The sequence below is a fragment of the Hevea brasiliensis genome, chromosome 10 (genome assembly GCF_030052815.1).
Source record: "Hevea brasiliensis isolate MT/VB/25A 57/8 chromosome 10, ASM3005281v1, whole genome shotgun sequence".
Classification (NCBI taxonomy): Eukaryota; Viridiplantae; Streptophyta; class Magnoliopsida; order Malpighiales; family Euphorbiaceae; genus Hevea; species Hevea brasiliensis.
This window is the reverse complement of record NC_079502.1, coordinates 9,840,450-9,852,829: the sequence shown is the minus strand read 5'-3', so window position 1 is coordinate 9,852,829 and position 12,380 is coordinate 9,840,450. Positions and strand designations below refer to the sequence as shown.

The window sequence follows — 12,380 nt, the reverse complement described above, 5'->3', positions numbered from 1 at the left end:
TCCTGTAAGCTAATTGAGGAAATAATAAATCCTTGTAAAAGAAACAAACATATGAATGCATTTATGGAGATTACTGATAAAAATACAAATTAAATATTAAAAAAAAACACAAAATGTAAAATGGGACAATCACCTTGGAAAATACTCACTAGTGACTATCTTAAAGACTCACAAGGAAAAAAAAAAAAAAAGAGAGAGAGAGAGAATGCATTTAATATTATTAATTCTTGAATAATATTCAATTGAAAGTCGCAAAATTGTTTTCTTTTTCTTCGTTTTCTTCTTCGTCCTCTTGGGCTGCGCCTTCCTCCTCTGTATAAATTGCTTGTGTTAGTGAAACAAAAAGCAAATCCAATCGAGAAAGAAAAAATGGAGAGGGAACAAAGGGCCTGGTTAGCTCATGCTTTAGTCCTCCCATATCCTGGCCAAGGGCACATCAACCCCATGCTTCAATTCTGTAAGCGTTTAGTATCCAAAGGAGTCAAGGCCACACTAGCTAACACTAAACATCTCACCAAATCCATGAACATAGACCCTACTAGCATGATTGATCTTGAAACCATATCTGATGGCTTTGATGAGGGTGGCTATGCACAAGCAGAAAGCCCAGAAGTTTACCACTCTACTTTCAAAGCTGTAGGATCAGAAAGCTTGGCAAATTTAATAAAAAATCTCAATGATTCTGGTCACCCTGTTAATGCCCTTGTATATGATGGGTTCTTACCTTGGGCACTTGATGTATCCAAGCAATTAGGAGTACTAGGGGTTGCTTTTTTCACTCAATCTTGTGCTGTCAGCAACGTATATTACCATGTCCAGAGAGGTCTCCTTCCAGTGCCATTATCAGAGCCAGTTGTTCAACTTCCTGGATTGCCATTGCTGGAAGCTTCAGAGACACCATCTTTTATATATAATGTCAGCTTATACCCTGCTGCTTTTTATTATCTGTTAGTGAATCAGTTCACCAACATCGATGAAGCAGATTGGGTTCTTCATAACACTTTTCAGAAAATGGAGGAAGAGGTACATATATATGTTTGTGCATGCAATTTATTTGAAACTCTGGTTAATTTCCATGATAATTCATTGAACTTTTTATGACTTTGTTGGTGTTTTCTGATTAATTATAGGTTCTGGATTGGATGGCTAAACGTTGGAAATTGAGGACTATAGGACCAACAGTTCCATCCATGTACTTGGATAAAAGAATTGAAGATGATAAAGACTATGGCATCAATCTCTTTAAGCCGGATTCTAGTGCTTGCATGAATTGGCTGCATGATAAGCCTAGTGGTTCAGTGGTGTATGTATCTTTTGGGAGCCTGGCAGAACTTGGAGTTGAACAAATGGAGGAGCTAGCTTGGGGGTTGAAGGGAACCAAACGCTACTTCCTGTGGGTTGTTAGAGCAGCAGAGCAATCTAAGCTGCCTGGCAACTTCATAGAGGAGACATCTGAGAAAGGTTTGGTGGTTGCATGGAGCCCACAACTGGAGGTCCTATCACATGAGGCAGTAGGGTGCTTTCTTACACATTGTGGGTTCAATTCTGTTCTTGAAGCTTTGAGCTTGGGAGTTCCATTGGTGGCAATGCCACACTGGTCAGACCAACCCACTAATGCTAAGTATGTAGAAGATGTTTGGAAAATGGGAATTAGAGCTCGGCCTGATGAGAAAGGTATTGTGAGAAGAGAAGTGGTGGACCTTTGCGTAAGGGAAGTAATGGAAGGAGCGAAAGCGAAAGAAATCAAGGACAATGCAAGGAAATGGAAGAAGTTATCCAAAGAGGCAATTGATGAAGGTGGAACTTCAGACAGAAACATAGATGAATTTGTGGCTACATTAGTTAAATCCTGATGTTGTTTCACGGTCAACAACGTCAAATGTTCTCTTCATTGTATATTAGCTAGAAGTGTTCGGCTCTAATTTTGGTATGGTTCTATCAAAAATTGAAATCGAAATCAAAACCTTTAATCCTTTAATTTTTAGAAATTAAACTTATAACTAAACTTTAATTTTGTTTCAATTATATTCTAAGCAATTTCAATTTGATTCTAATTCAATATGATTTTCATACTATTTTTTCTATAATTCTTTATAAAAAAAATAAAAATTAAATTAAATTAAATTAGTAAATATCAATACAATTTGACCATTACAATGATAATTTTTTTTTGTTTATGATACAATTTAGTATGATTTCTCGTTTCAGTTCAAATTTTTAATAACCATACATAGCTCTGATAAGCACTTCCAAATTTCCAAATACATTACTATTCCCATCACAGTGACTCTGAAGAGCAGATCGCATACCATCTGAGGTCACATGTCAACCAATAGTAATGGAGAGATGAGCATATGCTATAAAAAATATCTAAAAAGTTGAGATGATTGATGGATGATGGTCCGACACCAAATGATCCTAAACAGGATGAGACAGAATGCATCATTTTCTTTCTTGTTGATTTTTTCCACCAATTGTTTGCATGCGTAGTTTTGAAGATTCTACTCTTATGTTTAATATGATTTAGTTTAGTGACAGAGATATATAATTTCCTTGACTTTGAGTTTTTATTTTTTAATTTTGTATAAAAAAATTATAAACAATATGGGGATAAGTTTCCTTCCCCAATACACTCATTCCTCTAATAATAATTAGAATGATAAATTATTTGTAAAGAAACTGTATTGTCTCCCATTCTTCCACTTCTATTTAATAATTTTAATTGTAAATATATTAAATATTATATAATTTAAAAATATTAAAAAATATATTATATGATATATTATGTATTAATAATCAATTTTAAAATCTAAATACTCATTTAAATATGACACTTTATGAAAATGATTGCAGAAATTTATTTCAATAATCAAAATCTGAACTAAAAGTTTACTGAACCAAATAAAAATAGAATAACTGAAAATTGAATCAAATTAAAACTGAAAGATCGAAAAACTAAACTAAAATTGTACTAAGATTTTAATTGGTTACACTTTTTAGGTAAACTCCAAATCAAAATCAAAACTAAAACAGTAAACCCCTAATTTCTTTATATCAAAATAATTTTTCATACTATGTGAATTTCAAATGATGTGATAATTAAATTTAATATTTCATTAAAATTTATAATTTTTTATTTCAAATTTAAATTTATAATGATGAGATCAAATGTTAGCACAAAAATTCAAATGAATGGTATTTAATTTATAACTTGATTTCATCCTCATTTTGTTTATGTAAATTTTAAATATAAAATTTATTTCAAAAGCTCAAAAATTTTCAAGCACAATTTTACACATAAATAAGCAATTAATAGTCATGAAGAATAATCCATTTCATTCCTCTTTGGATTGAAATAACTTCTTCAATTCATAATTTAATTACGCCTTACTTACAATATGATTAAGAAGTTAAAGATGCAAACTCTTATATCTAGTGATTATTATCAGAGCAATTCACAATGAGACAAATATTTTTGAGCCCAAAACATATACTATATATACTTGCATGCATGAAAACTAATTTATCTGTATAATAATAAAAATAATAATAATAATCATAATAATAATAATAAACACAAAGCAGTACTTCCAAAACGCATGCCAAAAATACTCCATTTAGAAAAATCCATTCCATGATAAAATACATTCTAAAATTGAAAATAAAAAATAATAAAAGATTATTATTATTTTTTTAATGTAGTGTTCTTAAATTCGAAGAGAACGTTTGCAAATTATTTATTAATTTATTTTAATCTAAATTTATACAAGTGATTAATTACTTTACATATCAAAATGATAAATAAATTTAATAATACAACCTAATCACTTATATTGTCATTTTACTTTATATTTGACATTTTCCCATTAATGCAATGACAGGATTGTCAAGCCAAATTATACAGTCTCATGAGCGGCTAAAATTCATAATCTAGTCCAGACTCTAATATTATATTAACTTTAGAGATAGTTCTAGATAAATTACGTATTAATTCATTTTAATTTAAATTTATACAAATAATTAAGTTATTTTACACATCAAAATGACTAATCAATTTAATATTACAACTTTAAATTCTTTCCGATTCCCAACAAGTATTATCAAATATAAATAAATCCTTACATAGAGCTAATTCATCATAAATTAAAATTATAAATATGTGAGACACATATATTTAATAGTTAAGTCTTACAATACATCTTATATTATAGATTCATAGTGAAGCAAAAACATAAAAAAAAAAAATCCCCAAAGGATGTGAAAATTCTAGAAAATTTCACTAAACTATGTACATAGTAATAAAAAGTTGTACAAATAATATATATATGATATTGGATAAATAAATTAATTATTGAATGCTTACTTGGGGATGTTTTCTAGCTATAATTAATTTGGCCGATTTCTTGATACCTTACGTGAAGAACTTGAAAGGCTTTTGAAGATGCAAATTTCATATGTTAATTAACTATGTCCATTAGCTCTTGTATTTATGGACTCATAAATAATTTAATTTGTCATTTGGGGTTTAATATTTTTTTGTCTTCAACCTTCTTTCTCATCTTCAACTACATATATGTTCCTTTCTTCTTGTACCATTGCTTCTTTTTCCAATAATACTCCAACCCATGTGATCTCATACAAAAAATTTAAGAAGTTTATATAGAAATTATGAAATATTTTAAATCTTGATCGCCCATTTGAAAATCTATAAACATTTTAATTTAAATAATTTTATGATAAAATTTATGTGTTTAAAATAAATTTTAAAATGATAAAAATTCATTTATATTTTATTATTTAAAATAATTAAAAAGTAATAATCGAAATGAGCCATTCTAAGTTTTGATATTTTTGCTTCCTGTAATGGACTAAGGGTTAGATTTTAATTTCTTAGTTTTTTTTTTTTTAACTTATGAATTATTTCCAATTGAGAATTTCATGTAATTTTACGAGATTGTTAATGAGTCGTTTGTAAATAGTAATTAAGGATTTGAGAGAGCTTAAAATTTTTAATTTGGTTGGATTTAATTTTTTTTTTATTTATTTGGCTAAGTTTATATAATTTTTTTTTATTATTTTAATTTAATTTGATTCAAAATCGGATTTACCAATTTTTTATATATAAAGAAATAAATATAACTTAAATAGAAATGTTTTGTATTTTTAATAAGAGAATTTATTAAACAATTTAAATTATTGTAAAAGCTGACATGAATATATATTTTTTTAAATAATATATTTTAGAATTAAAAGATTTAAATTATAATAATTTTACAATTCATCAAGGACAGTGTCAAGAAATTGCGTCAGTGGAGTAAAAAAATTGTATTTTATTTAATTTAGAGAAACAATGTTATATATTATAATAAATTATTTATTAAGCCACTCATCAATATGAAGCACCCCCTATGCAATTCATTAATATAAAAACTGATTAAATAGAATTATTAAAAAAGATGAAATAAAAGAAAATGAGAGACATCTTATATTATATATTTCATATAATATAAAATAAATTAAAAATATGGACTTATGATAAAGATCATACTTTGGCTAAAAGGGCCACAGAAATGGAAGCACTTTGCAGCTTAGTTTTAATAGGAGCGGGTGGACTTATCATTAATATTGTTTTAAAATTGTATATACAAATGGGAATTAAGGTATCAATTGTAATTAAGGTTTAATCTAATTCAATTATATGTTAAAAGTTTTAAAAAAATAGTTGTTAAAAATTTATAAATAATTGTAAAAATATAATTAATTGTTGGATAACATTAACTGTTCTAATAGTTGTTAGCTATTTTAATAATGATTGACTATTAGCTATTAGTAGCTAGTTATTTATATAGTAATTTAAAGTATAAGTATTCAATAAAAATAAATGTTGAATTAGACCCTGCTTATTTTACGAAAAATAACTTATGTATGAAAAATATTTTTCGCGAAAAATATTTTCTAAAAAAATATTTTTCATAAAAATATTTTTTATTGTTGCAATATTAAATTAATGAAATGTATTTATTTCATATCTGTATAAGTATGTTTACATTTTAATAAGATTATCAATTTTTAAAAGATGAAAAATGACTTTCTCATTTGAAAAATGAAAATCATTTTCTTTAAAAATGACTTAATTTTCCCTTTGATAAGGAAAATATTTTTCATTAACCAATTTTCCTAGAAAATGCAAAAAAAGTTTTTCAGAAAAATATTTTTTATGAAACAAATAGAGTCTTAATTATTAAATATAAAAACATGGGTATAACTTTTTTAACCATAGTCAAAATATTTTCTTAACCTCTAAAAGTTAGTAAGGATAATTTTTCATTAATCACTTTTTCAATTTCTAAATTATAATATAAATACTATGCCACTAAATAATATAAATAAGAGAGACAATATTTTAACTAGAGTTAAAAAATCCTAAATGTTACTTTAAAAACTGTTGTCTAACAGAGTTTATCTAATATATTTGGTATTTGGCATAATTATAAAAATAATAAAATTTTACTTTTTTAAAAATTTATTAATTAATTTTAGTCCAAATTATTAATATTAAAATTTATATATGAAGTCCACAAAACTATTTTAATAAAAATATGAAGTTTACACTATTTATAAATTATGAAATTAAAATTATATAGTCCAACTAGGATTTGAATATGGGCCGATTTCAGTTCGATTATTGAGACTGAATCCAATAGGCTCGTTTCTGCACGATTTCGGTCCTAAATGGTTTCAATCTGGTTTGAAGATTATTTCAGTTTGGTCCTAGACGCCACGCGTAACGTATCCAGAGTGCCACCATTTTTTGATTTTTCGGTTTGAATCAAATGGAATTGACGGTTTCAGTCCAATTAGATTCGAAGTTTAAGGAACTCTCAAACCATGACCAACCCTATTCTACCATGGGTTCAATCCGGTTTGATCTCATTAACCATTGACTGAGTTCGATTCTAGTTTTAACTAGTCCAGTTCTAATTCCAAACCAGACCCGGTCCATCCCTACCCAGGAGGGCTTCTGTGGGGCTACCTCATGCTTGGGTCAAAGGCTTCAAAGGCAAAGTTGGAGATGGATAGCTGTAGCTGTGGTTTGGATGCTACATTGCCAGAATATATGGATCAACCAGAACTGTGCTCTATCCCATCCATTAAACATTCAATGAGAGGAGACCAACAACTCCAGCTCTAGGATACCAACTGGTTTAATTCACACACGCATATGAACTTGAAAGGCTTAAGCAGGACTCTGCGAGTCCGGAACAAGGTAGAATGAAACATTGGCACGGTAAAAAGATCACTGTTGATTGCTTTTCGATCAGAGTTCATCAGTTCAAATCCTCATATCTGTATGGGTACACTATTTCAAGAAATTGACAAGGTTTGTTCGTCCCCCAGTTCCACCTCAAAGCCTACAAGTCTTGCTACTCTAGAAAACACACATATTTGTGTTTGTTTGTGAGTTGATGATTTTCAAGAAGTGGGAAGAGAAGGATGAAGCTGAAGTGATTGTCACATTGATTGCAGAAGATAGAATCCTTCACTAGGGTGTCTCTCAAACAACTCAATACATTCAACCCATTATAATATGTAATACACATATTCATCAATTATTTATCCCACAAGATATGATACAAGTTTGTTGACCCATCAATGATATGAACTATGAATTTGCTACAACATAAATCATCATTAATTTGTCATGTTAGGTAGGACAAATAACTAGTAATTAAAGTTTGGTTTGTTTCATGGAAAATAACTTGTATGTGAAAAATATTTATAAAAAAAATAGATTATTTTCTGTTGTTTGATGTGACATTAAAAATCAGTTAAAAAATAATTAAATTCATTGTCAAAAATTAATTGAAAAGGAAAAAAAAAATTAAAGACACTAATTAGTTACCCGTCCCAGTGATCTGAAAAGCCTAATTGTGGCAAAAAAAAAAAAAAAAAAAAAAAAGACCAATGATAATCAAATGAGCATTGGGGAAAAAATGATTTCCCAATTTTGTAACAGGAAGAGCAATTTCCCAATCTTGAAACAGGAAGAGCATTTTCCCAAGCTTCAAGAGCATTTTCGCATGACCGGAAAAATAATTTCCCTACAGTGTTTTTATTTTTTGCTCCCAAACTACAGACAATGGAAAATATTTTCTAGGAAAACGTTTTCCATGCAACAAATAAAGCCTAATTGTGGGAACAATTAGCATTTCTTATTTAAAGTCCTTGTTTCGTAGTCAAAATCAATGAGGAAACTCGGCAACGAATAGGATTTAAAAAAAGAGCCTACTGCCAACCCTCCCCCAATGGTTAGAAATATTCAGAATCAGAATTATTTCAGTTCAATGGTATATGCATATTCTACAAAAACATGGGGCATAATACAACAAATAACAACTTACAAAGGGTATAAGCAACTCACAGTGGTGCACGTGCTTCTGTTGCTGCTAGCTTATAGTAGTGTGATAATCCTCTTAATTTCATAAGAAATTTCCTTCAAATCAACAGAAAGCTTTTTGGAAAGGTTCCTACATACGGTTTCACTGCCTGACCCACCAACTTAAACAAGCCAAACAAATATATAAGAACAATAAACCCATGTGTATACAGAGATTTCATAAGATTCTAAATGAAATTGTAAGTAACTTTCGAGACACATTTCAGATTGACGGAAGAGTTGCAGAAAAATAACATTCCCACAGCACAAGTCTACTGCTAAGAACCTGTTTGACATCCATGCTGTTTTTTGTATTTGGTGGTTTTCCAACTGTAAAAAGTTGTATATGTGAATAAGTAGTTAATGAAACAAGTAAAAAACCAATTTTTGTACATTTTCTTTTGTAGCTTTCACTCAACTTGTTTTCATTTAAGACATTAAGTAGCAAAAATAAACATGATTTCATAATGCAACTTCTTTTAAACTACTGGATGACAAACAAAAACAACATGGACACCGTAGAGACTCTTCAGATTTCTAAAGAGTCAGATACCTTGCATATGACAGAGACAAATACTATCCAAATATTTGTGCACATCACATAAAAATGCATTAGCTACAAATGTATCTAAAACAGAAAACAAAATTCCCAGAGTAATAATGGAGTTCTTGCATTGCCCATGAAAATAAAGGACCAATCTAAATTAAAAATAAAAATAAAAAGAGTTGAAATGTTGTGGAATATTAATTATAACTATACAAGATACTAGAAACAGAGCCAAGATTGATGCTGGAAGGCTGTAAAGTAATGTCATTAAAGTAACTTCTCAATAAGACATGAACTATAGAAGTATACAGAATTTTAGCATTTATTTGAACTGGGACAACAGACAATTACATATAAATTGTGGAAAAATACTTCACCTACCTCACACTTTTTAATTACCCCCTCTTACTTCTTGAGCAACAATAAGTTCCTCCATAAAATCAGTATCACCATTGTCTGAAGGCATCATAATCTCATCCTCAGTGGTAAAATTGTATTTCTCCCCAATAGCCCTTAGAAGCTGGTATACTTCAAACATAGTTGGCCTCTCCTTGGGATTTGGCACTACACAAGTACATGCAATTTTAAGGAACTGGAAAATCTCATTATCAACACCCTTCCCAATCAAAGATCTGTCTAGGGCATCTTGAAGTTGAGAGTTGCCTGACAGCTGCATAATCCATTCAACCAAACTGCCCTTAAAACTTTCAGGAGCTTTAGCCACATGTGTAGGTCTCTCACCAGTCACCAGCTCCAAAAGCACAGTTCCAAAGCTGTAAACATCACCCTTTGGTGTAGCCACCAGAGTTTTTGTATACTCTGGAGCAACATAACCCAAATCGCCAAATTCTCCATTCACAAAGGTACTCAAATGCGTATCAACTGGATTCATTAGCCTGGCAAGACCAAAATCAGATATTTTAGGCTCAAAATCTGCATCCAACAAGATGCATTTAGAGCTTATATTTCGGTGGATGATACGGGGATTACAGTTATGATGGAGCCATGCAAATCCCCGAGCTGCTCTTATACCAATTTTGAGCCTTAGAGGCCACTCCATAGGCTTCTTACCTTCATCTACGGTATGTAGATTATCATGCAGGGTACCATTTGGCATATACCTATAAACTAAAAGCCTTTCCTTATTAGCCATGCAGAAACCCAAAAGGGGAACCAAATTAGGATGTTTCACACTCCCCAGAGTAGACATTTCAGATACAAATTCTTTTGCAGAGTGCTGTGAATCCTGCAATCTCTTCACCATTAGAAAAGTGCCATCCTCAAGCACTGCTTTGTACATAGTCCCTGTTCTTCCTGACCCAATGATATTGTCTTTGTTGAAGCTGTTAGTAGCCTTCATAAGATCACTCAATTTCATTTTAGAAATTGATTTCTCAAACATAGAAACCTGGACAAACAAAAATCTTCATAATCAATCCAATGAGAATAAAGAATTTAACAAAAAGTAAACTATTTAAACTTTCAAATGAACCAAACAAGAATTTTTGCTTAATTTTAAAACAGGTGATTAGTGTAACTCGCCTTAATGCCCTTTATTCCTTTTAAACTCTTTGCCCATTTATTTCCTTCAGGGTCTTCATCCTTCTTTTTCTTCATCTTAGACACCTTTAGGTAGTAGAAGACTGAACCAATACCCACAGCTATTGCAGCAACAGTCACCCCACCAATTGCTGCCCCAACAATAACTCCAGTGGAAGGGCCCTTTGAAGTTCCAGTGCAGGCTTCCAAAGGCTTCCCACACAGCCCTAGATTATTTGCATAATTTTCGGCTGTAACGTTGTAGTGGAGGAAATTTGGAACGGGTCCACTGAGAAGATTATTAGTTACACTAAATGTTTTAAGCCGATCCAACAAACCAAGTTGTAAAGGTATTTGACCTGTCAACTGGTTGTGATCAAGTCTAATAACATTCAAATAGCTACAATTTCCAAGTTCCTGTGGAATTTCCCCTGAGAAATTGTTGGACGAGAGATCAAGAGATGTTACAAACCCAATGATGTGAGAAATGTTATCTGGAATAGGTCCAGAGAGGTCGTTGTTTGAAAGATCAACACCAGTTATGCTCGTGCAATTCATGAGTCCAGTAGGGAATCGACCCTTGAGCCCCATATCTGAAAGCCGGAGATTTAAGACCCTGTTCTCATCAGGGTGCCAACAGTCAACCCCCGAAAATTTACAAATGTATCCTTCGGTATGGTTGTTGAAGTCCCATGAAGACTTCAAGTAATTAAAAGGGTCTTCAAGTGAGGCTTTTATACTCTTCAAGCAAGCAATATCAGTCTCGGTACCATAGCTCAAACTACAGCTAAGCAACAACCAAAGACAGTTGCCAACTAAAATCTTAAGAACATGTCTACCCAACATCATTTTCACGAAGAAAGCCATATAATTTTGCTAAAAGAACCCCTCAAATTGTTATCTGTTGCACACTAGAGCTCGAAAATAACTGTTTTTAAAACGGCCCAGCTTCATAACAACAAAACCTGAAGAAACAAAAAAATATTCAGCATCCTGACAAAGATTTAGCATACCCACATGGGTACTTCTATTCATATATGCCCAAATAGAATTACAGATACCAAAAACAAGAACAAAAGAAGTAACAGCAGCAATAATTCAAGCAATATAACTAAAAATTCACCTAGAACTGAGAGACCCAGTTGACTAAAGTCGAGTGTTGATCAAAATCAAGAGGACAAAAAAAAACCAAGAAATAAGAAATAGCAAGAAACAAAAAGCCCACCTGAGATTTCAAGAACCCAAACTGAAGAGATCGAAGAAAACCTGAAACGAGTTAATCCCACAGCAGTTTCCACAAAGAAAGAAGCCCTTCAAAGACTATGATATGGTTTGAATAATTCAAAGATAATAACTAAAGAGAGAAACCAACCAAAATAGAGAAGAAAAAGAGGTAATGTTGAATTAAAAAGTAAATACGGGTGTGAAAATGAGAACTAGAAGGCAGAGAAGAGAAGGGTTTTTCATTCGTCGGGTCAAACAAGGCATTGCCAGTATTTCCAATTCAGCGACGACTAGACTACGGAGAGCCCAATGACATTTCAGTGCTTTTGCCTGAGCTTGACTTGCTTTTATCTATATATATATATATATATATTTTAAATTAAAGGAGAACTAAAATTCAATCTTTAGTATTGTTATTATTTGTTAAGTCAATTTATTTATTTTAAAAATAGATTTTAATATATTTAAAAAAAAAACTATTCTTTACCCTTTTAATATTTTTTTTTTCTTCGGCTTTTGCATTTTTATGTTCAAATCTGACACATGAATGTTGAGTGATAAATTTCAGTTTTTTTTTTCTAAATTTTAATCAAAACGACGTCATTTTATACACATGCCCTCCACAAAGCTAAA

The 12,380-nt window shown here is 30.8% G+C and overlaps 2 protein-coding genes across 5 annotated transcripts; one reads left to right on the top strand and one right to left on the bottom strand.

The window, feature by feature from the left end:
- Window positions 1-224: 224 nt before the first annotated feature.
- Window positions 225-1,978, top strand: LOC110640719 (UDP-glycosyltransferase 74G1). Its single transcript, XM_058129153.1, has 2 exons — window positions 225-1,023; window positions 1,131-1,978. The coding sequence occupies exons 1-2, from the start codon at window positions 370-372 to the stop codon at window positions 1,851-1,853; spliced, it is 1,377 nt and encodes a 458-aa protein (XP_057985136.1). The 5' UTR covers window positions 225-369; the 3' UTR covers window positions 1,854-1,978.
- Window positions 1,979-8,269: 6,291 nt separating this feature from the next.
- LOC110648194 (probably inactive leucine-rich repeat receptor-like protein kinase At5g48380) lies at window positions 8,270-12,082 on the bottom strand. 4 transcript variants are annotated; one of them, XM_058129152.1, is made up of 4 exons: window positions 11,749-12,081; window positions 10,527-11,488; window positions 9,366-10,392; window positions 8,270-8,767 (listed from the first exon to the last, which is right to left on the bottom strand). In XM_058129152.1, the coding sequence occupies exons 2-3, from the start codon at window positions 11,388-11,390 to the stop codon at window positions 9,376-9,378; spliced, it is 1,881 nt and encodes a 626-aa protein (XP_057985135.1). In that variant the 5' UTR covers window positions 11,391-11,488; window positions 11,749-12,081; the 3' UTR covers window positions 8,270-8,767; window positions 9,366-9,375. The 4 variants fall into 4 exon arrangements, with proteins under 4 accessions (XP_057985135.1, XP_057985133.1, XP_057985134.1 ...); XM_058129150.1 differs by having other exon boundaries at window positions 8,270-8,559; XM_058129151.1 differs by having other exon boundaries at window positions 8,270-8,547.
- Between the last annotated feature and the right edge of the window lie 298 nt (window positions 12,083-12,380).